General features: G+C 58.1%; 1 protein-coding gene across 1 annotated transcript; it reads left to right on the top strand.

The window, feature by feature from the left end:
* Positions 1–5,630: 5,630 nt before the first annotated feature.
* SLC16A1 (solute carrier family 16 member 1) lies at positions 5,631–21,495 on the top strand. The gene is made up of 5 exons (XM_052814843.1): positions 5,631–5,724; positions 15,315–15,572; positions 18,758–18,901; positions 19,449–20,312; positions 20,610–21,495. Exons 2-5 carry the CDS (start codon positions 15,356–15,358, stop codon positions 20,885–20,887), a joined length of 1,503 nt encoding a protein of 500 aa, XP_052670803.1. The 5' UTR covers positions 5,631–5,724; positions 15,315–15,355; the 3' UTR covers positions 20,888–21,495.
* Positions 21,496–23,098: the final 1,603 nt, after the last annotated feature.

Genomic DNA, 23,098 nt, shown 5'->3' with positions numbered 1-23,098 from the left:
TTGTCTGTTCTCGGCAGGCACTTGGCTCAGCGCTCGCTGCCTCCCCGGGGACTCGTGCAGCCGTGACGTCTTGGTGGCAGTCCTCGGCCATGTCGCGGCTCGGGAGCGGAGCGCGCCAGGCAAGACGTCCACTGCGCACCGCAGGGCGGGAGCGCTCAGCCCCGCTTATCAGCCAGGAGTGGCCTGACAGCGGCTGAGGCCGTCTGCGGGGTTTGGGAGTGCGGCGTTTCATGCCCAGGTCCGTGGCACTCGCCCTGGCCACTGCTCGCCCTCTGCTTCAGCCTCCTCCTCCGTAAGCAGCGCTCGGCAGAGCCCTGGAGTCTGCTGGCCCTGCCGCCCTGCCCCGCGGCTCCCCGGACCCCGCACGCTCACATGCCAAAGCACGGAGCGCACTGGGCCTCCCCCGTGATGCCACCCATCTGGGGAGCACTGGGGGCTGGCGGCCACTGGAGGCAGCAGGAACAGCTGCCCCAGTGCTGCGGGCAACCCTGGGCAACTGGGCGGTGGGAGCAGTGCACCCCGGGGGCCGAGAGGCGTCAGAGGCAGCTGGGCAAGCCCTGTGCCTGGAGGAAGGCAGGCTGCCTACAATCCTCTTGGCCCTCAGGCTGCCTGCAGTCCTCTCCCTTCCTTTTCACACCTCTGAGAGTGCCCCAAGCTCCCCCAAGATGACGCAGGACCAAAAATTTCAAGTACTACAGAGAGGAGCCGGGCTTTGTGCAACATCCCAAGGAAACAGCTGCTACAGACGCTGCAAAGCAGGACCAGAGCTGGAGAGCAGCCTGGAGCTCCAGCTTATCCCCGTGGTGATGCTACCCTGAGACCACTGAAGGTGCTGTCCTCCCAGAAGCAGCCCAGTCACCAGCCCCACCAGCAGTGGAAACCGATCCTAAAGATGCATCCTGTGGAGAGGGAGAGGTGCTGCATCTTATTTGAAGATCAAGAGACATGGCCATGAATGCCACCAGCCTCTGACAGCTGGGGATCACGCAAGGCAGGCTGTGAAATAAGGTGGAAACAGGCTCCCTGGGCAGGGATACAAGGGAGAGAAAAATGCAGATGAGGCAGTCTTATTGGCATATGAAGTTATTTGGTGCAAGATATAGTTAAATTATTTGCAGAACCCCCACCTTTTCCTCCCCACCCCAAGAACAGGAATAGAGTCATTAAAACAGCATGTTCTGGGACAGTGGTGATCCCATGGGAGAGCTGGACACAGTGAGAAGTACACCCACCGCCGTAGCCTGACCCGATAGCCCTGCCTGTTTCCTCAGGTGTCCCCAGCTCCGCCAGAAAGGTTTTTGAAGAAGATGATCCCAGCATCTGGTGTATGTAGCAGAACAGGATCTCATGCTGGTCAGACTGGTTTGGGTGACCCCAGCTCGAAGAGGACAGCAGTGTGGCTGGGCTGCAGTTGGGTCTTCATCCACCAGCGTCACCCTGAGGACAGGGCCTCTGTGTCACCTACAGCACATGGTGATGCCCCGTCCCAGCAGCCTGCACACTTGCGAAGGCGCAGTCGCTCCCTGGGGTGAGATCTGCCTCCAGGCAGAGGACTGAACCCCTCCTGCCAGGGGGGACGTCAGCCCCCTCCCCTGCCTGCGCAGAGGTGCCGACAGCACCTGCTATAGCCCCTATAGGATGGGCTGCTTACTTGAGCACAGGACTGGCGCTGCCAAGATGTGCTTGTCAGGCGGCCAGCACTCGGGAAATGAAGAAGGAGAGCGTGGAAGGAACGAGTCACTGCACTGGGAACATAAGGGATGGCAATCTGCAGGGAAGGACGGCAGCGCCCACGCTCCCTGAAGAGCGAGCAGAGACCCTCCCGAGTCCTTACAGAGCAGCGAATTAGCATTGGAAAGCACATCGAACAGCATCACTTTCCTCTGGCTCCAGGGAGGAGGAACAGAGATACTATTTCTTGTGCCAGATAAGCTCCTTGGTAAAAGGTGACACGCGGGTGTATGCTGCAGCACGAGGGGCCCACAGAAAGGAGCCAGAGAGCACTCACCCCAGAAGATGAGGAAGAAGCACAGTGCAAGGGTCAAGGGAGAACCACAGCATATATGTGACATCTCTTAATGTTTGCTATGTGGTCCCCATGCAGTCAAGGATCCCTTATTTCTAGGCAAGCTTGCCAAGGAAAGCATCCTTCCCCTGGCAGTGAAGATCAGCTATGACAGCTGCTGGGGTGCGGGCTGGAGCCAGGCGTGCAGCATGGTACAGCCTTGTTTTTCTTAGGCAAGATGCAGAAAAGCCAGGCCAAAGCAACTGCACCAGGCAAAGTTCTCCACAGAGCACGGTTACCCTCTTCCCATCTAGCAAGAGAGGGGCAAGCTGACCTGCTGCCACGTGCCTCTGACTGCCACCACCCCACGCCGTCCTCCTCGGCTCCCACTTCCCCAGGGCTCACGTGGAGGTGGCAGTCATCCTTTGGTCAGGGCTCCTGGGAGAGACTACGTGAGATTATCCTCTCTCTGCTGGCCGCACATCATCTCATGCCCCAAATCACTGTATTTGTCTCACCACTCACTGGTCACACTGTGCTCCTACAACTGATTTGGACAAGGAATTAGCTCCGCTACCATTGGGTAACATGTATTGGGTGCAACTAGTGTGCTGAGCAAGTGTAAGATAAACCTCAGCTCCTCTTTATGCCAGCAGATGCCGGTCTTGCTGATGCAGTCACTAGTGTCTGGACCCAGGGGACTTGCGACCACTTTGCAGAGACACGACCTTGCTAAGGGATGGTCTGCGTCCCCGGGGGGACATGTGTGTGAGCCTGACGGCAGGCGGAGGACAGAAAAGCGGAAGGAGCCCAAATGGGGGACAAGAAGTGTTGACCTAAATGAGCGTAAAGACGACCAGAAGTGCAAAGGTTTTCTGTGGTGTATTAGTGGCCATTCTGAACATCTTATCAGCAGACACTTTCTTCCTAAGACACATTATTTTCTAAACAATGACAGAGGTCATTACGCCAACATACCCCTGAACAATATTGTGCCTTTATCATCCGACGGGGGCAGAACCTGCACGTTCCCTGAGGACAGCACTCCGACGCCTTCTCTTCCCCATCCGTTGTCATGAGGTCGCTATGATGGGTAAACTCAAAGCCTTGAAGCTCAGTTGAAGTGAAATGTGAATGCAAAAGTTCAGAAAACCTTTTCCCAAAGCCGAGTCAGGAAGCTAGGATGGATATCTCAAAAGAACAGACTTTCCCAAGAGATTTCCAGTAATTCCTGGATTTGGACTCATGTTGTTACCTTTCTTATCAAGCAGGACATGCGTATTCATGACAGATGAGAGGGCTAGAGCTTTACGCCTGCTAGAGACATTAATTCCAAGAGAACCCAGAGCTAGTGATTGTATTTTAAGATTACTACAGGTCCTTGGTGTTTACAACAGGACACAGAAAACCTGAACGTGAATTGCTCTGCTGTGGCCTCTTGCACTCTGGAAGTAAAACGGTTTGGCTGTACCCGACTTTGAACTTGATTAGCGTCTACAACAAGCGCAGCCAGTAGCAAGACTGCAAGGCTGCTTAGAGTTGCTTTTCAAGGACAGCTTTGTTGCCCAATATCCTGAAACAGTATCCTGTTTTCTTCACAAGAAAAAAATTCCTAATGGGATTAATATTAAATCCGTCTTTTAAAGGAGACAAAAATGCAGTGACACAGAACAGAAGGGACTCCTTTCCACTTTCCACAAGATGGAGAAACAGCAGCAGCAGCAGCAGCAGCGGTGCTGTCCTACGGCTTCACACCTGCCCTTCCAGCCCATCGCTGCTCCGGCAGCTCCCTGCTCACCTGAGCTCTGCTATCCCTGCCCTCTCGTTTTCTGCATTTCTCTAAAAAACAGCCAAGCTCAGGGCATTGTACAGCAGCGCCAGAGAAAGGACACGGTCTCCGGCTGTCATACAGCTTCATTCATCCCAGCAGCGCTGGGTCTCCTCAAAGGTACTCAAAGGAAGCCCGTGTCCTGGCTGGGATCCCCCCGTGGCACTCAGCCCGGGCCGTGCAGAGCACTTGATCCTAGATGGGATGTTAAAAAATGGCAAAGCGAAGTGGCACTTTGAGTTTGATCCAAAATTGCCCCTTTGAATTATTATTCATCTTGTTGTCTAAGCAAAACAGAGTGCAGACCTCTCCCTGTTAAGTCACACAGCAACAGACGTATGAAGAAAACCTCCCACCCACTCACTCTTTGGTTTACAGTGTCTTGCCTCAGAAGTGGGTGAATGAGTTTGTTGTAGTCCCTGGTCTTCTTTTATCGAGTGCACCTGGTCCATTAAGTGCCTTGACATGCACAGAGCACACCCGTAAACACGCTCGCTGTGACGGCAAGGAGCAGTGGTTTCCTTTGATACGAACGGGCTCGTACCTCCTCTGCAGCTGCTCCAGTCTCCATCTGCGGAGTGTCACTGCTTTTTCCCTTCTTTCCCTGTCTTGGCTCTGAGTTGAACTACACCACACTTCTTTCAGCTCTAAAACAAATTAGAGCATCAGACATGCGACCCAGAAGACAATTAGTGTCATTAGGCTGTGGGAGGCAGCAGCTTAGGAAAAACATTCCCAGGTAACAGTCCTTTTGTGCAGCATTTGGTACACGTGGGGAATGAAGAGGACTCGCTGCATGGGTGCCACAGGTAGTTTTGCATTTGGAGGGTGAGGAGCTCTGCTTAGGATGGGGATGCGCTTCCAGCAAGGGCCTCCTGCGCACACCAAGGGGCACCGAGCCCGAGCCTGTTTTCTCCCGCAATTGGGGGGAATGCCAACAGCATCCAGCTTGACCGCGGCACCCGGCTGCTTGGGGCAGCGAGCAGTAGCCGTCTGTAGCAGAGGCTGCACGGGGCTTGCTCCGGCTGAAATAATCGCAGATACACCAGAAACATCCCCCACAGGCAGCGCACGTCACTTTTCCGTGGAAAAGCAGGATGCCAGCTCAGGCTAGCAACAGTCAGAAATTTTGTGGTGAACACGTGAAGCACTGTAGTCAGGCAACCGGAGAGCTGATGGTTTTTAACGAAGACCCTCTGCAGCATCCTCCACCCAAAGGGAGCTGCTCCCGCGGCAGGCCGGGACTCCTCGGGAGCCGGGACGCGGCAGGGCCGGGCAGCGCGACGAGCAGCTCCCCGGCCGAGCCGGAGGGCAGGGCGCGGGGGGGACGGGACACCCTGCTCCCCCCGCGGGGCCCCCCACGGCTGAACACCCGTACGGGGCCACGGAGTCACTCTTGCGGGACACGAAGCCCCCGAGCCCACGCTGCGCCGCGCCAAGCCCCGGCTGCCTCCGGCCCGGCCTCCCGCCAGCGACCCCGCCGCCACCAAGGGCCCCTGGACACGCGCGGGACCGGCGGGGGCCGGGACCCGCGGGGGGACCGGAGGGGCTGGGGCGGCGGCAACCGGGGCGGGCTGCGCTCCCTCCCTCCCGCCGCCGCCTTTTCCCCCCGCCGGCCCGGCGGGGCGGTACGTGCCGGGGCGCACGGCGCGGCGCGGCGCGGCCGCCGATCCCGGGGGCCCGCGGGGGCTGCCGTGGCGGCGCGGGTCGGGGCGGCGCGCACGTGGCGGGGCGGGGAGGGGAGGGGGGGGTGGGGGTGGGGGCGGCGCTCGGCGGCGGCCCGGCCCGACCCGCTCTCCGCTCTCCGCCCTCCGCGGCGCGGCGCGGCCCCTCCGCCCTTATAGCGGCGGGGGCGGGGGCGGCGGCACTCGGCCGGCGGCGGCACGCGCAGGTAGGGCCCGGCGCCGCGGCGGCCCACGTGGCGGGACGGGCCGGGACGGGCGGGGGCGCGGGGTCGGGCCGGGGCTCCGGCGCTCTCCGGCTCCGCGCAGCCCGGGGCCGCCGCCGCTCCCGGCCCAGCCGTGGGGGTCCCGGGCAGGCGGGGCTGCGGCGGGGCCGTGCCGGCGCTGGGTCTCGGGTCCGTACCTGTAGCCGGTCGCGCGTGGGCGCAGCCGGCGGCGCCGCCGGGCTCGGCGGACCGGGGAATTTCCCGCCGGCGGCGGGTCTGGCCGGGCCGGGCCTTCCGGCGCCCCCAGCCCGGGGGTGCGCGGCGGACCGCGTTTTGTTCCTGCGCTGACCCAGCCGCGTGGCTGAGGGTCCCACGCGCGCCCTGCCCGGAGCGACCCCGTTTGCGGGACGAGTCTCGTCCCCCCAGCCTCCCCCCCCCCCCCCCCCCCCCCGCCATCGCCGGCAGCAGCCCCCCATGGCCGGGTCCCGCCGCGGGCAGGGCCGCCCGCCCCGCGCCCTTGTCCCGGTGACCTCCCTCGGTGGGGCGCGGGCCCTGAGGGGTGATGGGCCGGGGGCAGCGGGGGGCGGCTGGTGGCCTCGGGGGTCCCGGGGGGGGGGGGGTTCAGGGCCGGCGGGGGGTTGTCCTGTCCCGCTGGGTTGCTCGTCCCTCCGCCGTGGCGAGTCTCGTCCCCGGCGCGGCCGGCGGGGAGGGGACCCGGCCGCTCTTGACCGCTCCCCACCGGAGGCACGGCCGGCTTGTTTTGGGGGGGCTGCGCGGGAGGGTCCATCCGCACCGTCTTGCAGGCCCCCGATAGAGGTGGGGTGCAGGGGGAAGAGGCGATTAACCTGAGTGTCTGGCACCCGATAAGAGAAGGGGAGCTCCGGGGATGCGGCTCCGGCCGAGGTCCCCGGGAACCGCGTGGGAAGTGCGCCCTGCGGGCGAGGGTGGGTCTGCAACACAGGGGCTGGGAGGGGGCTCTCTTCCCTTCCCCCCCCCCGGGCAGCCGTCGTGCGGAGCGCTGCTGGAGCCCTCTGCCACTGCGTGGGGATCGCTCCGTGACGCCGCTGCCCACTCGGGTCCTCGCACCGGCCCTCGCGTGTTTCCCCTTAGCAGGAGCTGGACCTCCGGCGCTCGAAGTCACTCGGGTGGGCGAGTTGCCGCAGTCCTTCCAGCGACGTGACCGGCTGCTGGGGTCGGCGCTTGCAGGGAGGAACCCGCGGGACCAAGCCCCGGGAGGGGTGGCTTCTGATGCCCGTTTTTGCCCCCCCAGCCCGCAGCCGCCCTCCGCAGTGCAGGCAGGCTGCCGCCCGGCCGGCCCAATCCTGCGGTGATGGGCTGCGGGAAGCCGGGACCGCTGGAGCTCGCCGGCAGCCGGTGCGAGCTGGCCCTCGGTGGCAAGGGGCTCCCGCTCGCCGCGGCCTGGGGTCCGGGGACCGTGCTGTTTGAAGCCCGGTGGCCACTGGCAGGTATTTGCTAGCCCCAGGATGAGGTGCTCGGGGAGCTGAGCGGGGCCGGGTGGCAGCTGGGCTCCTGCGGAGGGTGAGTGGGCCCCAGCGGACATGCTGGCGGGGTGCTTCGCCCAGGGTGGGTGCCCTGGCTCGGGCCGGGGTCCCGCAGGCGAGGGGTGCGCGAATGCGTCACAAAAAGGTGAGCGGTGCTTGCAGGGTTGGAAGTTGACCTGAGAAAAGGGGATGAGCGGGCACAGGAGGATCAGAAGGAAATTGCGGATAACTTGTGCCTGCAGTGGGAGCGGTGGGATTTGTGTCCTTCCCTGTGACAGCACGTTGCCCGACTGCTGCATGGCCCCTTCTGCCCGGCTCCCACCATGCCCTGTGAGGTTGGGCACCTTGCACAAGGCTTGCCGATGTTTCTGGACTTTAAGTTTCTTCTGAGGAGAAAAGATGGGGTTTTTTTTTAGTTGCATCACAAGAAACCTGAAATCTAATGATACTGGTTTTGTGCTTTTCTGTGAGCCTTAAGCCTTTTTGTGGTGCACAAGCATCCTATTTTCATGCTAAGTGAGGTAATTTAGTGCTGGCTGATTCTCCTGGGTGTCTTTGCTCTGAGGTTTTCTTGGCTGTGTCTAGAAGGAAAGGAGCAGGGCTGAGAAATGGGCCAGTGCACGGAATAGCTGGTGTGTGCTGGGAGTGGGGGACGGGCTCGGCCTCCAGGCACAGAGAAACCCCCAGAGCCCCTGGCTTTGTGAGAAGGGGCTTTATCAATCTCAGATTAATCACTGGGGTGATGGATCTCTTAATTACAAATAAGTGGTTTGGTAATGTACCACAAACCTCCCTGCCCCAAAGTCACAGGGGTGCCTGTGCCCCGTCCTGGCCCCTCGGGGGGGGGGGGGGGGGGGGGGGGGGAAGGTGTGAAGCATCGTCCCCTTCCCAGAAGGTGGTTCCTGAAAAAGGTGCAAATGGTTGCATGTGCTTTTTGTTGGCTCCTATCTCTCGCAATTGGCCTGATTATCTGGCAGCTAAGGTGGAAAATACCCAGTGACTTGCACGCTATTATTTCGTATAACCTTTATGAGGAGTTGAAAAGCTGCACGTAGGCTAAGGGAGGCGAGTTGCATCCCATTAAGCACCATAGTGCTAATCTCATTGTTGCACTTTTATGGCTTTTCCTATTTCCTTCTGTGGAATCAGCCTGTAATACCAACTTTTAAGAAAGTGGGAGCCTCTCACCAGTAGTGTCTGTATGACTCACTTTCAAATGTGCCCTTAAAGCTGCTGCAGTGTAGTTGTACTGTAGCCAAAGAAGATTCATGTGGGGCTGTAGTTAATTCCTGAAACCGCAGTCACCCGAGTGCTGCTGGGGCGTTGGTGAGAGTCTCCTACCTCCTTAACCAGTACTGCCTCAGCCCTGGTTTGAGGCCTTTAACAGAGCGATAATATGGCGGTGGCTGGGAGCAGACAGCTCAGACTCTTGCTCTTGGGGAAGAGTGTGGCAGTTGTGGTTTGATTGTAATGGCTGTGACTTTCTGGGGTTTTGCAGCCTCACACTACGCTGCTCTGCCCTGAAACCTGGAGTGGCTGCGTCCCTGGCTGGCGGTGCAAGTGAAAGAATGCCGATGCTATTCTGTACCACATTTTTCTCATTCTGAGGATTTCCTGGCGGGCACGGGACGTCCTGGGAGCGTTCCCGAGCACCACTGGTGTGGGGAGGATTGGCTCTGCTCCCTGGCAGAGCATGGCTTGTGCTCGGGGTGGGACTGAAACCCTGCGCGGGGGCTGAGAGGCCCCTGTCCCCTCCTGAGACTGGGGGGCTTGGCTTGCTGGGGGGCTGACAGCCAGTGCTGCGGGAAGCCCTTCCCCGAGGGACAGAGGCTTGAGCGGAGTCTGGGGCTGTATCGCCAGCAGTGCCTTTGCTCTGTCCCCAGTACCTCTGAGCTGGAGGGCAGGTGTCTTGTACTGTAAGGGCTGCACTTCTTAAACTTGTGCCTTTTGGGTGAGTCCCTTCAAACCTGCGTGGGAAACCCCCCAGCAAGGCCGAGCCTTTCCACAGCCCTGCAGCTCCCCGGGCTGAAGCGCCGGCAGTGAGATGGGCTGTGAGCACAGGGTGGGCAGCCGCCAGCCCCGGCTGCCCAGGGATGAGCCGTCCTCTCGTGGGGCTGATTAGAGAGGGGGCTCCGGGTGCTGTGCCTGGGGTTGAAGCCGACCTGAGCCCAGAGGATGCCTGTAAGAGCTACTTCACACAACGTTCTTGTAACCCACCTGCAAACCCCTCCAGGTCCGCCTGCAGGGTTTTGGGTCAGAGGGCTCTGGGAGAGCCATTGCCACAGCCAGTTTCTGGTACAGAAGTAAGCCAGGCTTTCTGCCTTGGTCTTGTTCATAGCTTGCTTAAACTTGACGCTTTCTCATACCAGTAAGATGCTTGGTCCTTGCTCTGACAGGCTGAGCATCACTGGTGCTAATAACCAGGCACGGCCGCCCAGGGTGGGACCTTGCCTGGTATCTGTCCGGTAGGCAGAAATAGCTGCCCGTCTTTCTGTTTGGTGGGTTGTTCCCCGACAAAGCTCCTGACAAACCGTCCCAACATCCCGCTTCACAAGGTGGCTCGCAGCCTTTCGCAGCCCGTGCACCGCGGCTGCCGCGCTGGGAGCCATCCTCGGGTGGCCGGGGGGGCTCTGGCCGCCGGAGAGACCCGTGGCCAGTGTCCAGGGAAGGCCTCTGGCCCTCCCCGGGGAGCGCCGGCCGCCGGCGGGGTGAGTGGGCCGCTCCGTGCCTCTGCAGGCTGGGGCTCGTGCCGGCGGCGGGGTGCAGCTGGGAGCGGGAGGAGGGCAGCTGCCGATGCTGCCTCTGCCAGCGCGGCCGCCGTGCCCTGTGGCGTCTGCCTGTCTGCGTGCCCGGGTTAGCTCACCGGGCTGGCAGAGCGGGGCACGTCTGAGGGTGCGCTGGCCGTCCCCGGTGGGGAGAGGTGATGAGCGGGCTGGGCCGCTTCTGACAAAAACCTTGAGCTCAACCCGTGCGGGCTGCCGGCCTCGAGCAAACCCCGCCGGTGCTGCTGACCTCGCCTCACCCCACCAGCAAACGCTGCGGCCGAGCAGGACCTCAATCGACTATTGTCTTGGTGCAGAGCCCTTGCAAGTGCTGGGGAGTCACGTAGGCCATGTGCCGCCAGGTTAAACCCGGGCTATGGGTGCTCGCTGGAATTACAGCTCCGCGCTTAATGCTATAAACCCGCTTAAAACTGGTGAAAGTGGTGTCTCATTAGCTCATAACAATCTCTATTTCATCTTGCTTCTGGCCAAAAAAAGGCCAAATTTGAAGCTATAAAGTGTTACTGGCTGTAAACAGCTCGCGATTGCCAACACCTCCATTTATTTCCCCAGCAGTAAGTACGAGATCTCAGTTTAGTTTCAGGGATCAGGAGAGATGCTCAGGGTCCGCTGGCTTCCCACGCAGACAAGTCTCCCACGGGGGTGTTTATGGCCCTGTGCTATCCCCACCGCGTGTTGAGCACTGGAAGAGCCTGTCGCTGTGAACTGAGTTTGGGAGGCTGGGGTGGGGAGGGGTAGATGTGTTTCAGGCTCTTGTTTGGATAATGCTTTGGGACAGGGCTGGTGGGAACGGGTGCTTGCCAGGCTGCCGGGAAGCAGTGTCCCCATCCCGTGTCCCTCCCCTCTGCTGGGGGCTCGTGGCGGGAGCCCCCTTGGGGAGCGGGGTCTGGTGCTGCTGGCAAGGGGCAGCTTCGTGCTGCCTTGTGCCCGTCCTGCCTGGCCTGGGTGTTTCAGAGTTGGCATTCACTGGCCAAAGGCCGGGTCCAGCTGACAAAGGCACGAGGAGCCCAAATGGCTGTCGTACAGCAGAGACCTCCCTGGGGATCTTGCGGCTGCTGAGATCCCGCTCCAGACATCGCCACATCCCTCTCTGGAGCTGGGAGAGCGCAGGAGGAGCAGATGGCCGGGAGTGGAGGCAGCCTGGCTGCAGCAGTGCTGGAACGAGCTGCCAGGGACTTCATGCCCGCCGAGGAGGAGCGTGCCGAGGTGCCGGGTGAGCCTTTGCCTGCAGCGGCACAGGACAGCCCTGCCAGCCTGTGCAGGCTCCACGGCGGTGATGGGCTGTGGGAGCAGAACCTGGGGCTCTGCCACCTGCCCTGCAGCCGAGCGAGGAAGCCTGCCCTTCTCCAGCCTCAGCTCTGCCAGCCTCTCCCGAGTGCCCTGCTCCATGGGAAGGGTTTTGCAAGCTCACACAGCAGCAAATGCCAGGTGAGTGTATGCCCGGCATAGGAGAGCCTTGAGCTGGAGGGATGTGCGAGGGGAGGCAGAGGCACGTGGTGCCCGGGTACAGCCCCCTGCGTGGGCAGGGGACGTCCTGTCTTCCTCTGACCCCAAAAAGGAGCAGCGTGAGGACACTTTCATAAAGGGTTTGCCCCAGAAATATTTTGCGGCATTTGCAGCACTTTATAAATGTGAGCCTCTGTCTTTCTGCTCTGGAGTCCTGCCAATCCGGGGCTTTTAAAAGCGCAGCAATTTGCCGCATTATGTAACTAGAAGTCTTGAAATCTTCCTATTCCGGGACCTTCTGGAGAAGGGATAACAGTGCTTGTGCATAGGACCTAGGAGATGGAAAGGGTTTTAGTCTTCTGTGGGATCTGTTTCGAGACGATACAGTCCTCATTGCCTGAGAAGCCTCAGTTCCTGCTCTGGCCATTGCTGTGCAGAGAAGGGTTGCTGTAGGCTACCCATTCCTGCAGATTAGTCAAGACGTTTACGGGGAGCAGATGTGATACTTGCAGTCATTATTTGGTCTCATCAGTCTTAATTACTGCAAATATGGTTATTTTATTTCCTAATAGGGCAAACTGTAGCTGGCTGCCTGGCAGCTGTGAATTTGATTTCCAAACACGTCTTACACGTTGCAGCTCTTCCAAAACAGAGCTGTAAATGTCATAACTATGTTCTGGGGTGTTTTTTGTTTTGTTTTTTTTTTCCTTTTTGCAAAGGGAAGGGAAGCTTTCCAATTGAACTGGCTGCCTTACATGTGCTTTTTTTTTTTTTTTCCTCTCTCATTTGAAACTACTTCTGTGTGGGGGCAAGGAGGAAATCGGCAAGAAGCCTTAATGCGGTTGAAGGAAGAGCTTTCTAAAACTGGTCTTTCTTAATAAGGATTTTCAATGAGTCAGGGAAAAATGTTGTGGCATGCAGAACTCATCATGTAAACCCTCTGGCGTCAGTCTTTGGGAATCTTGCTTCATGGTCTCAAACCTTGTTCAGTTCAAGGTTTTTCACTGTGCCTCAGCAATGCAAGAGAGGTCATGTCTAACCCGCCAAAAGTCTTTTATAGAGAGATGCCACCTGAGCACCCGCAGGAGGAGAAATGCTGCTTGCAGGGAAAGAACAAATAGATGAACCAAGCCACAGTAATTTTGGTGCAGTCGAGCTCCTCGGGAGCGGTGGAAGAATTAAACCTGTTTGTGTGTCTCAGGAGCAAAAGGGAAAAATCCCCAACACCTCATCAGCACCCCCCAGCTTTTGCTTCGGATAGCTTTTATTGCCAGTAGTTTTCATTAGCGCTAACAAGTAGATTGTATTCCTTGCTGGTCATTTTTATTGCCAACACCTGGTAGTCTCATCTTTTAAAAATGTTTCGGACAAGCCAGTGTAGTTAGATGATACTTTGAAGTTCACTGAAAGCTGTGAAAGCTCAGTATGACTCAAAGCAAGAGGTGGCTGGAAACTCCAGTGTGCAGCCCACGTGGGGAAGTGATGTTAAGCAAAACCCAGTGTTCATAATGGCTTTTCAGAAAGAGCATGATGGGTGGGTGGGCTGCTGCCCAGACCGAGAGGCCGGAGGTACCTGGTGAGCCTCTGCAGAGCCTGGCACTTTCCTCTCCGACTGCCGATGCCAGGCTGGTGCCTGCGGGTGTGTGCTGGCTGCAGGCTCTGCCGCGGGGGCTTGCCTGCAGCCGGACCCCGCTGGTGCGGGCTTGGCCCGGCGTTGAACCGGCCGCTCAGCCCGGCTGCGGTGCCTGGGGGTCCGAGAGAGGAAATCGGCTCCGCTGGCTCCTGGGCATAGTTCAGCCGTGGACGTGCCCGGGGCAGCGTCTTGTAAATGATTCCTTTGTTGGAGCAGCAGGGTGGCTGGGATCTGCTCGTGATGGTCATGTGTCCCACTGGCTGGGATGCAGGAAAATACTCTGCCAGTGAAAAAAAATCGGTGTCTGGGTCGGGCTAAACCAGTCTTAGCGGCTTACAGAAACCAGCCTCCCGTGCTTTGGTTCCTCTTGCCTCGTGTGGGTCTGAGGCATCACCTGAGCTCGTCCGGGTGTCGGGTGGCTCTGGCAGACCCGGTGCCGTATCAGGTAACTTTGCCGCCTTTGCCTCCGGTGCCAGGCGGGAGCGGGGGCTCCCCGTGGCTCGGGGCCACCAGCGGCGCTTCAGCGGGGACACCTGGATCCTGGCCTCGGATGTGCACCGAAGTGACACGGAGCAAGTGAAAACAAGGCGGGCGCCCATGGTACTGTGTGGTGTGCCGAGGGCACGAGGGGACGTGCCAGGTAGATGCTGGCATGTCAGCAGCTGTGGATGAGATGGTAATCGCTGTGAGCCTGAATGGATGCTTGCTATAAATAGGAGGTTGCACCTCTCTGAGCCAGCACGCTGCTTTGAAGTTGTCACTGTGCCTGGTGTGACCCGTGGGAGCTCTGGAGACAGCTCTCCTGCTCGGAGGCGGCTTTTTATTCCAGTGGAAACCAGAGCAGAGAACTGCAGAGCGAGGGGTGGGCTCTGGAAAAGGAGCCCCATGTTCCCACCTTGGCTGATGGTTCTTAATATGGGGGGGGGGGGGGGGCGGGGTGTCTGTGGCTGTGAGGCCAGGGAGGGCCACGGGGCTTCAGAAAGTGTGTTCTAAAATCTGCGGGGGCACACAGGAGTTCCGGGGACTGTAGTGATTCCTGTTGCTTTGCATATTGTAAACCACGTATGTGAGCAGCTGCTCTGGTTGCGTTTCCTCCCTGGGACGGCTTGTGCTGCTCTCTGCTGCCTGAAGCAGCCTTACTTTCTGAGTAACTGCAGCTCCAGCGTGTGAGCCAGGCGTGCGGCAGCTGCAGCATGGGGCAGGCGGGAGCAGCCTGACCCTGCCGGTCTCCGAATTGCTCCGAATCGGCCTCTCTAAGGGGATTCCACACTTTAGCAAGCCTGGATGACATTTCCCCATTTATTTTGTTTTCTAATCCCTTCTGGTTTTGAGCTTTTAAGGCAAATTGTTTTTTACACTTGGGGTGCTTTTGTGAAACCCACCGTAGCCTTTTCGGTAGGGGAGGAGGGTTTGGCCGCAGCTGGGTCGGGGATACCGTGCTGGGGCCAAGCCCCTGGGGAGCTGGGCTCTGCCGGGGCTGGGGCTGCTCCGGGCAGACCCACCTCCCCTCCCTGGGCAGCGCTGGCAGTGTGTGGGAGCCTTCCCCGGTCACCTCAGGCTAGGTTTAGCCGCAGCCCGTGGACCTTCAGGGCTGGCAGGTGTGCTGTGACACCTGCCTGCCTGCTCTTTCTTTGCAGAAATGGAGGTGTCCTGGCTCGTGCACGTGGACTTATTTCCCCGTGGTGTGCCTGCATTTAATAACCTGGGTGTGCTGCTCCTGCTCCGGGTGGCCCGGGGCTTGCCAAGATTCCACGGTGTGCCGGGGTGGTGCTGGGATCGCGCTCCTGGAGGAGCTGCAGGGGCTCTGCCCCAGGCAGGCGAGCCCTGACCAGACTGGCCGCTGCCCTGCTCAACCCTCCGCAGGTCCAGCCCTGTGCTGCCGGTAGCCCTGCCCGCTTCACCGCTCTGCTCTGGCTGCTGCTGGCTAGGACGTTGCCTGCCCTTTTCAGCTTAGGACAGGGTATCCCGTCTTTGTTGCTGATAAATACCTGCTGGCCAGGGCTCTTAAAGGCCAGCCGCAACCTGAGCATGTGTTTTGGGACAGCGTTATGAGGCCGGTGTGCTGGTGAGCCCCGAGTGCTCGGCTCTCGGATGAGCTCTCCCAGAGATGGTCTGGGGCACTGGTGCCATGCCAGCCTCGAGAGCAGGGCTCGAGCTGTGCCGTTGCATGCCGGGGAGCTGGGATGCAGCCATATTCTTTCAGCTGAGGCAATACTTTGTCCTTTGCAGATCTTTGAACCCCAACTGAGTCTTCGCCAACTTGGTTCAAGATGCCACCGGCCATCGGAGGCCCTGTGGGATACACTCCTCCTGAAGGAGGATGGGGATGGGCTGTGGTCATCGGAGCCTTCATCTCCATTGGGTTTTCCTATGCCTTCCCCAAATCCATCACCGTGTTTTTCAAAGAGATTGAGGTCATCTTCAATGCGTCCAGCAGCAAAGTCTCGTGGATCTCCTCCATCATGCTGGCTGTTATGTATGCAGGAGGTAAGTGGACCGGAGGCAGCAGTACACGTGCTTGTATGTCGCAGTACAGGATGCAGCTCTCCTGCTGGGTCTGATTATTTGCACCTTGCTATAGTGACAACAACTGAAACTTTGTTAAAAGTTGGAATTCTCTCCTTGAGAGCAAAACTTCCCTTCATGAGTTTGCTTGACGGAAGTTGCTCAAAAAATTCTATTTAATGCCCAGAATGCAAAAACCGGGTTAATCTGTCCTCCTCTGCAAAGCTGTAAGTAAAATCTTTCCGGGGAATTATGACTTGTGTAATTCTGCCCTTGTCCTTGTTACAGTGCGCTGCGGGCTCTGTCTGCTTCCAGCGCCTGCCTGAAGGCCAGGGGAGGTGCTGGGCCATATGTAGGAGCCCCGCTCACGGGGTCTTTTTCTTTTAGATAAGACATCGATTTTTTTATTTTGTTTGTTTCCAGCAAACAGTGTCCGTATCCAGGGATCTGTCCCCAGTTTCTTTCTGGTCAGCTCTGTGTTCTGGAGTGCTCTGAAACCTGGCGCTGCCTGTTCTTCCTCACTGGTGCCGAGCAGCGCCGTAGGCAGCTTGTGCTGTTTGAGGGTGGCAGTGTGCACTGGAAGTAGAGACATGAGCAGAATAAAGCAAAACTACTTAAACTGAAGCAGCTCCCCTCCCCCATCCTTCAGAAACTGCTTCTTGGAGTCTTTTAATCCCCAAGCTGTGTGCTTTATGGTTGTCTGTAACCAGTGAGGAGCAGGCAGAGTGCTCCCCGCAGGGTGATGCATTCCCAGTCCTCGCCTCGCTGGTCTCCAAACCCTGGTGTCTTGTACCCACCTGCAAACGCAGCTTTGCACTGGGTCACTCGGCTGAAAGAAACTCTTATTGGGAGCCTGCTGTTGTGTCCACTTCAGAGGCAAATCGGAGCTTGTACTGCTGCCATCCCCAGCTGGCGAACTGCCCGCGTCCTCGTTGCATTTGTGCATCGAAAGGAGCTGACGTCAGCGCCCGGCTAAGCACGAGGCTTTTCCTTTGGGGAAACAGGCTCCGCTTTGTCCTCGCTCAGCTAGCGAAGCGACCAGCACATTTCCCTGCTCCGATGTTATAACAAGCTTGTAAACCGTGTAACTGCCTTAATGAGACTCAATCTGGGCCATTCCTCCTCTCCTAATAGCTCAGAGCTGATTCCTCTGGGTGCCCCAGGGGCAGCTCTGCCTGGAGCTGCCCAGCAGCTGGGGTGAGAGCTCCCTCCTCCAGTCTTGGGGTCGTCCCCCTGTCCCCCTCCCTCCACGCTGACACTGTCTCTCCTGCTCCCTTTGAACTGTTGCCATTAAATCCCAGCAGCTCGCCAGTCTGGAAACCGCTTGCCCGTAAGATGGTGGCAGGGATGCTGAAGGTACCCCAGACCTGCCCAGGTGCATCCCCCAGCTGCCGGAGCATGGGAACATGCTGCTGCCCCACTCACTCGTTCTAGGGCTCCTGCAGCCTGAGCCCAGACCCTTTGCAGGGTCTGAATCGCACTGGAGCGGTCACAGTGCGCATCCTATTCTCCCTGTCCTCCAGGTCACCTTCCTGCGGGACCCGTGGGCTTGCTTGGAGGCAAAAAAAGTCGCTTATGCTTTGGCAAAACATGCTGGGCTGATGGTATCTTGCAGAGCTGGGGTAGCTCCTGTCCTGGGCAGGGCTGGCGGTGGTGGAGCGGCATGTCCTGCAGCCCCATGCAGCCGCCCCATGCAGTCACCATCAGGGTACATGGATGTAATGATCTCATGCCCTTTGCTCAACTCCACATTTAGGATTAGGGAGGACTCTGGTTCCATTACTTACTTACACTTATTTCACAGCATGAATAATCAAAATAGATCTGCTAACATTTGGTCAGAAGTGCTTCGTGCAGATCTGTAAGATAGGAGTGGGTGTGAAATTTTTTTTTTTTTAATTAAAAAAAAAAAAAAAAAAAGGCGGGGGGGGAAATTGCCACCAGGGTACATGATGCTGCCCAGCCAGGTAGCTTCCTGCTAGCTGCCCTTGGAGCCTGCTGCTCGAGACTGGATCTCCTGGAGGAAAGGCTGCTGCTGCCTGTAGACTCTGTCCAGGGGCATCATGTTTGCTGGGTTCAAGGTACAGGTTTTGCAAAGTGCTGAGTACTCTGCGGGGAAGAGTGTGGGGCTTGGGGTGATGTGACAGCCTCTGGGACCTGCTGCTGCCTCTACTGGCACCAGGGACATGGCCCCTTCATGACTGCTGGTGGCATCAGGTTGGAGCCGCTGGCACAGGCTGCTCTGGCTGGCACATAGGCACCATGCCGGCTGCGGAGAGTGGGATGCCACGGGGCTGGGGGCAGTGTCTGGCAGCAGGGCTTCTGTAACCTTCTCCAGGCTTTGTTTAAACTGGGCAGAAAGGTCAAGTAGAGTCTGAGGACCCATGAATAACATGTTGACAACCTTGCTATCTGTTAATGGCAAAACTAGGTCTGTTAATATTCAATGGATGTTCATTCAGTTTATTTAAATACATTTTAGTATCTGTCGAGCATGCTTCCAGTATCTAATCACTGTTTGCTTTGGATTAAAGCTGATAATGAAGCACTTAAAAGGTGGGTGTGCAGAGCAATTGGGCTTGTCCCGCCTCAGGGGTAGCAGTGAAAACAGAAGCACCCCTTCTCCCCGGGGCGGCACGGTGCCACTCCTCCCGCGAGCCCTTGGGGGCTTTGCCTGCACCCCTCGAAGCTGGTTTTTTTCACAGCTTTGGTCTTGATCAGAAACCTCTCACTGGAGACAGGCAATTGCTGTGTGCTTGCTTTGCTGCCCAGACTCCAGCCTGTGCTGGGCAGGTGGCCACGGCCAGGGCAGAGCCCCCAGTCCAAAGGAGAGCACTGCGTGGGGCAGGTGGCTTTACCCCATCCCAAACCCCTGTCCCTGGGCGGCAGCTGGTGTCCAGGCAGCTCCTGGCTTAGCCCACAGAAGGCAGCTTGCTCAGAGGAGAAGCCTCAGCTTTCTGTGCTCTAACCACATGTCGCTCTCTTATCTCCAGCTGCCTCTGAACCTCCTGTCCTTTCCCCTTACCCCAATTCCCTCGCTGGGTGAAGTGTCACTCTGCGAAAGCTAGAAGCCTGTGGCAATAAACCTCCAGTGTGCTTGCATGCATCTGTTTTGTCTCTCGTGCAAAGATAACTCATCTCTGGGCGTATCTCCTTCAACACCCTAGGTCCCATCAGCAGCATCCTGGTGAACAAATACGGCAGCCGGCCCATCATGATCGCTGGCGGCTGCCTCTCCGGGTGCGGGCTGATAGCAGCCTCTTTCTGCAACACGGTGGAGGAGCTCTACTTCTGCGTTGGGGTCGTAGGGGGTAAGTGATGACTCTGCCCTAGGGGGGCTGCAATGGAGGTAAGTCCTCTCCTGAGGCAGCAAGAGGAGCAACTTAGACCCAGTAATTATTAGGGCATGTCTGTGGTGAATTTGCATAAATCCTGATTCCTGTTCCATATTCTAATAAGAGATGGCCCTGGTGACATAACATGGGGAGACTGTACTAGTGACTCTACACGGGACTAGTATTTGGTACTGAGAATAGAGAGCATCTGTTGTTCCTGCCCTGGGTTAGGCCTGTGCCCTGCCAGTCGACATAAGGTTTGTCACGAGCCGGGGCGGTTCTCCCCTTCTGGCTCCTGAATTCCTGCACGCGGCTTCTCTGCTGCCCTGGTGCCTCCTCCCAAGTCGGCAGCGGGGACCGAGTGCTGCTCGTGCAATTGGGAAGTCAATACAGCCGAAATGGAGCTGTGAAACCCCCAGAACTGAAAGCCCACGCTCCGGCTCGTCCCACCAGCCCTTCTGCCGGTGCTGCTGGCTTGTGGGGGTGGTCGAGCTCTGAGCCCCTCGTCTCTCCTCTCCTTCAGGCCTTGGACTCGCGTTTAACTTGAACCCAGCCTTAACCATGATCGGCAAGTACTTCTTCAAGAAGCGTCCCCTGGCTAACGGGCTGGCGATGGCAGGCAGCCCTGTGTTCCTCTCCACCTTGGCACCCGTGAACCAGCTCTTCTTCGGCATATTTGGCTGGCGCGGCAGCTTCCTCATCCTTGGCGGTCTCCTGCTGAACTGCTGCGTCGCCGGATCCCTGATGCGGCCCATAGGCCCCAAGCCAGATCAGCTGAAGAAAGAGGCTGCTAAGGAGGTGCTGCAGGAAGCTGGGAAGGCGGTGAAAAAGGACGACGGTGACACCGGCACAGACCTCATCGGTGGGAAGGCCAAGAAACAGAAGAGCACGTTTTTCCAGACCATCAACAAGTTCTTGGACCTTTCCCTGTTCACGCACAGGGGCTTCCTGCTCTATCTGTCGGGCAACGTGATCATGTTCTTCGGGCTATTCACTCCCTTGGTCTTCCTCAGCAATTACGCAAAGAGCAAGAAGATTGCTAATGAGTCTGCAGCCTTCCTGCTCTCCATCCTGGCCTTCGTAGACATGGTGGCCAGGCCTTCCATGGGACTGGTGGCAAACACCAAGTGGATCAGACCCAGAGTCCAGTATTTCTTCGCCATCTCTGTCATTTACAACGGGGTGTGCCACCTCTTGGCCCCCATGTCCACCACCTACGCCGGCTTCTGCATTTACGCCGGCTTCTTCGGCTTTGCCTTCGGCTGGCTGAGCTCGGTCCTGTTTGAGACCCTGATGGACCTGGTGGGAGCGCAGCGGTTCTCCAGCGCCGTCGGCCTGGTGACCATCGTGGAGTGCTGCCCCGTGCTTCTGGGACCCCCTCTGCTAGGTAGGGCGTGCTGTGCCCGGGGAGCTCTGCCCGGCCTCACCGAGCGGTGGCAGGTCCCTCTGAGTGGCGGGGCAGCCCTCGGGGCTGGGGCGAGGGGGGGCGAGCGCTGGCCCTGAGGCTGCCCCAGCATCTGAGGAGGTGGGGGCTGAGCCCCTGGCACCGGGTGGGCGAGCGGGGGCTGGAGGAATAAAGGACCGAAGCTGAGGGTGATGGGCACGGGCTGCTCTTGGGAGCATCTCCACAACCTGGAGCGGTTCGGGGGGTATCTCGCTAAGCTGTCCCCTCTCTGTCCCTCAGGGAAGCTCAACGACATGTACGGTGACTACAAGTACACGTACTGGGCCTGTGGGATCATCCTCATTGTCTCTGGGATCTACCTCTTCATCGGGATGGGCATCAACTACCGCCTGGTGGCAAAGGAGCAGAAGGCGGAGGAGAAGGCGAGGAACGAAGGGAAGGAGGAGGAGACCAACATCGATGAGGCCGAGAAGCAGAAAGAGGCAAACAACGACGTGGCCCCCTCGCCTCAGAAGAGCGCGGAGGATGGTGTCAAAGAGGAGGAGAGCCACATGTGAGGGACCGGTCTCAATCCCGGAGTGTCGGGGAAGCGCCGCTGCCCTGGCGCGGGGCTGGGGCAGTGCTCCGCTGGCGCTGGGCGGCCGTGAGAAGTGTTTAAACCAGGTGTTCATTTTTAACCAGGCTCTGAATTGTCTTTCCATCTGTGTTCAACAAAGGTAACAGGGCTACGCACACAGTATCCTCGTGTGTCGGGGGGCAGGGGGGCTTTTTATAGGCTGGCTTTTTAACAGTAACACGAATGTACTAATACGTGCCTTACAGTCTTCATATCTAGCTGAATCTGGATGAGCCTTAACTCTAAACCGTGCTTTAGCTCTGTATTCTGCTTGGGGTGGGGGTGGGGGGGTGTATGCGTGTGTTTGAGGGAGTTTTGTTGTTAAAAAGCCATAAAAAGCAGGATACTGGATTTGTTGAAGCACGATGGGCTTCAGGGCCAGCCCTGGATGAATACTGCTTCACACGCTTCTTACCGCAGGCCCTCCGCGGAGGGGGAGATCCGGGCATGGGGCAGGGTGGTCTTCGGCTCCCGTGCCCGGTGCCTCCTGGCTCTGTAGGTGGTCTTTAGGTATGTTTTGAAAACACTTTAGCTACTGTAGTTCTTTAAGATCCCTCTTTTGTAGCTGTGCTCTCACGGGATATTGGGGTTGGAGAAGGACGGCCGCGCTTCACGTTGGGCAGCGTTGCCCGCTCCGGGGCCGCAGCAGTCCCTGTGCACCCGGCCCCTGCAGCCGAGCCCCCCGTGGGAAGGGCTGGGGTCCCCCCCCGCCCCCCGACTCTACCCTGGCAGTGCCTCTTCTCAGCCCAATACTGGGTGATGTGGAACGGGTGCGGACGCGGGGGGCTCAGCTGGCGGTGCCGGGTCGGGGTGCCGGCCTCAGTCCTGCCATTGGGCTGTGCTGCCCGTCCCCCCCTTGGGGTGGGTTTCCACTGGAGCATCCCTGCGCTGTTCTGTTCACCCAGACGGGTGTTTTGGGTGCCTGACCCTGGGCAGAGCGGAGGGGCCGGGTGGGCCGGGTGGAGATGGTACATCCCTGAGACAGGCCTTCTGCTTTTGCTCTTTTATCTCTTAGAGAAACCTCTTTTACTTGCTTCTGTTCAACTGAGATCTTAAGGCAGTGGATGCCTTAACTACTCGCATCTAGGACACGTAAGGGGGAGGAAAGAATTTGTACGTATTTATTTTTTATTTTTTAGTGCTGGAAAATATCTCAACGTACGTGGAGCAGGTTAATGGCTCTCAAAGTTCTAGTAAATGTTGATCAGAAATCATGTAAGAGGCTGTTGGTTTGTTGGTTTTTTTTTTTTTTTTTCAAATAAACTTGGTTTTTTTACAATTTACTCATCAAATGTTGAACTTCTTTTCTAGAATCACACTTCTGTGTGCCAGATGATGTGTATTTAGGGTCAGTTTTGGGGAGAGGTGAGCAGGGCTGTGGCAGAGCCTGGGTGTCCACCCACTGCTCCAGCACCCCAAGGCTCCCACTGAGCAGGTCCTGCTGGCTGTGGAAGCTCGTCCCCCTCCAGCGGGGGTGAGATGCCCCTTTCCCACCTCTTCAGCTGCAGGAGGAGGCTTTGGTTGGGGTTTGGGATGGCTACAGGTGAGTGTCCCCGTGCGCTCTGGTTTTAGAGACATTTCTGTTCCCCTGCCCTTCCCTACTGGATGCCTGTGAAAGCCTTGAGATCCCTCTTTATTGCTAGGGGGGGTGGCCACACACTTCAATGTCTGTTTCAGGAGTGATGGGCAGACTCTCCTGCCGTCTGTACTGTCTCTGTGAGCTGAGCGGGGCCACTGCTGTGTGCAGCCAAGGGCCCTCCTGCCTGCTGGCCTGGCACTGATGGCAGCTGAAACCTAACGAGGGCATAAACGAAGGTCTTCCTGATGGAGCTGTCCCAGGGTCCCTGGAGCCCCTGGCAGGGTCAGGTCCTGCACTGCCGCTGCTCTCTTTACGCTCCCTCAGCTGCAGGGCCACTTTGGGCTTTGTTTTGGTTGAAACCTCACAGAAAGCAGGCCAGGTTTTTTTCATACTGTAGAGTAACTTTATAAAGCCAACGGAGCGTTTTGTACAAAAGGATTTTGTTGTACAGTGCTGAGCTGTGATACTGTAAAGCCAAGTAATTCTATTTTCATAAATGGCATGTCTGCTGCAGCTGCAGCAACAGGTTCATGTCGCAATAAACCAGCCCTGAGGAGCTGCCCCTGTTGTCCC

The sequence above is a fragment of the Harpia harpyja genome, chromosome 19 (assembly GCF_026419915.1).
Source record: "Harpia harpyja isolate bHarHar1 chromosome 19, bHarHar1 primary haplotype, whole genome shotgun sequence".
NCBI classification, from domain to species: domain Eukaryota; kingdom Metazoa; phylum Chordata; class Aves; order Accipitriformes; family Accipitridae; genus Harpia; species Harpia harpyja.
This window is presented reverse-complemented; position numbering and strand designations above follow the sequence as displayed.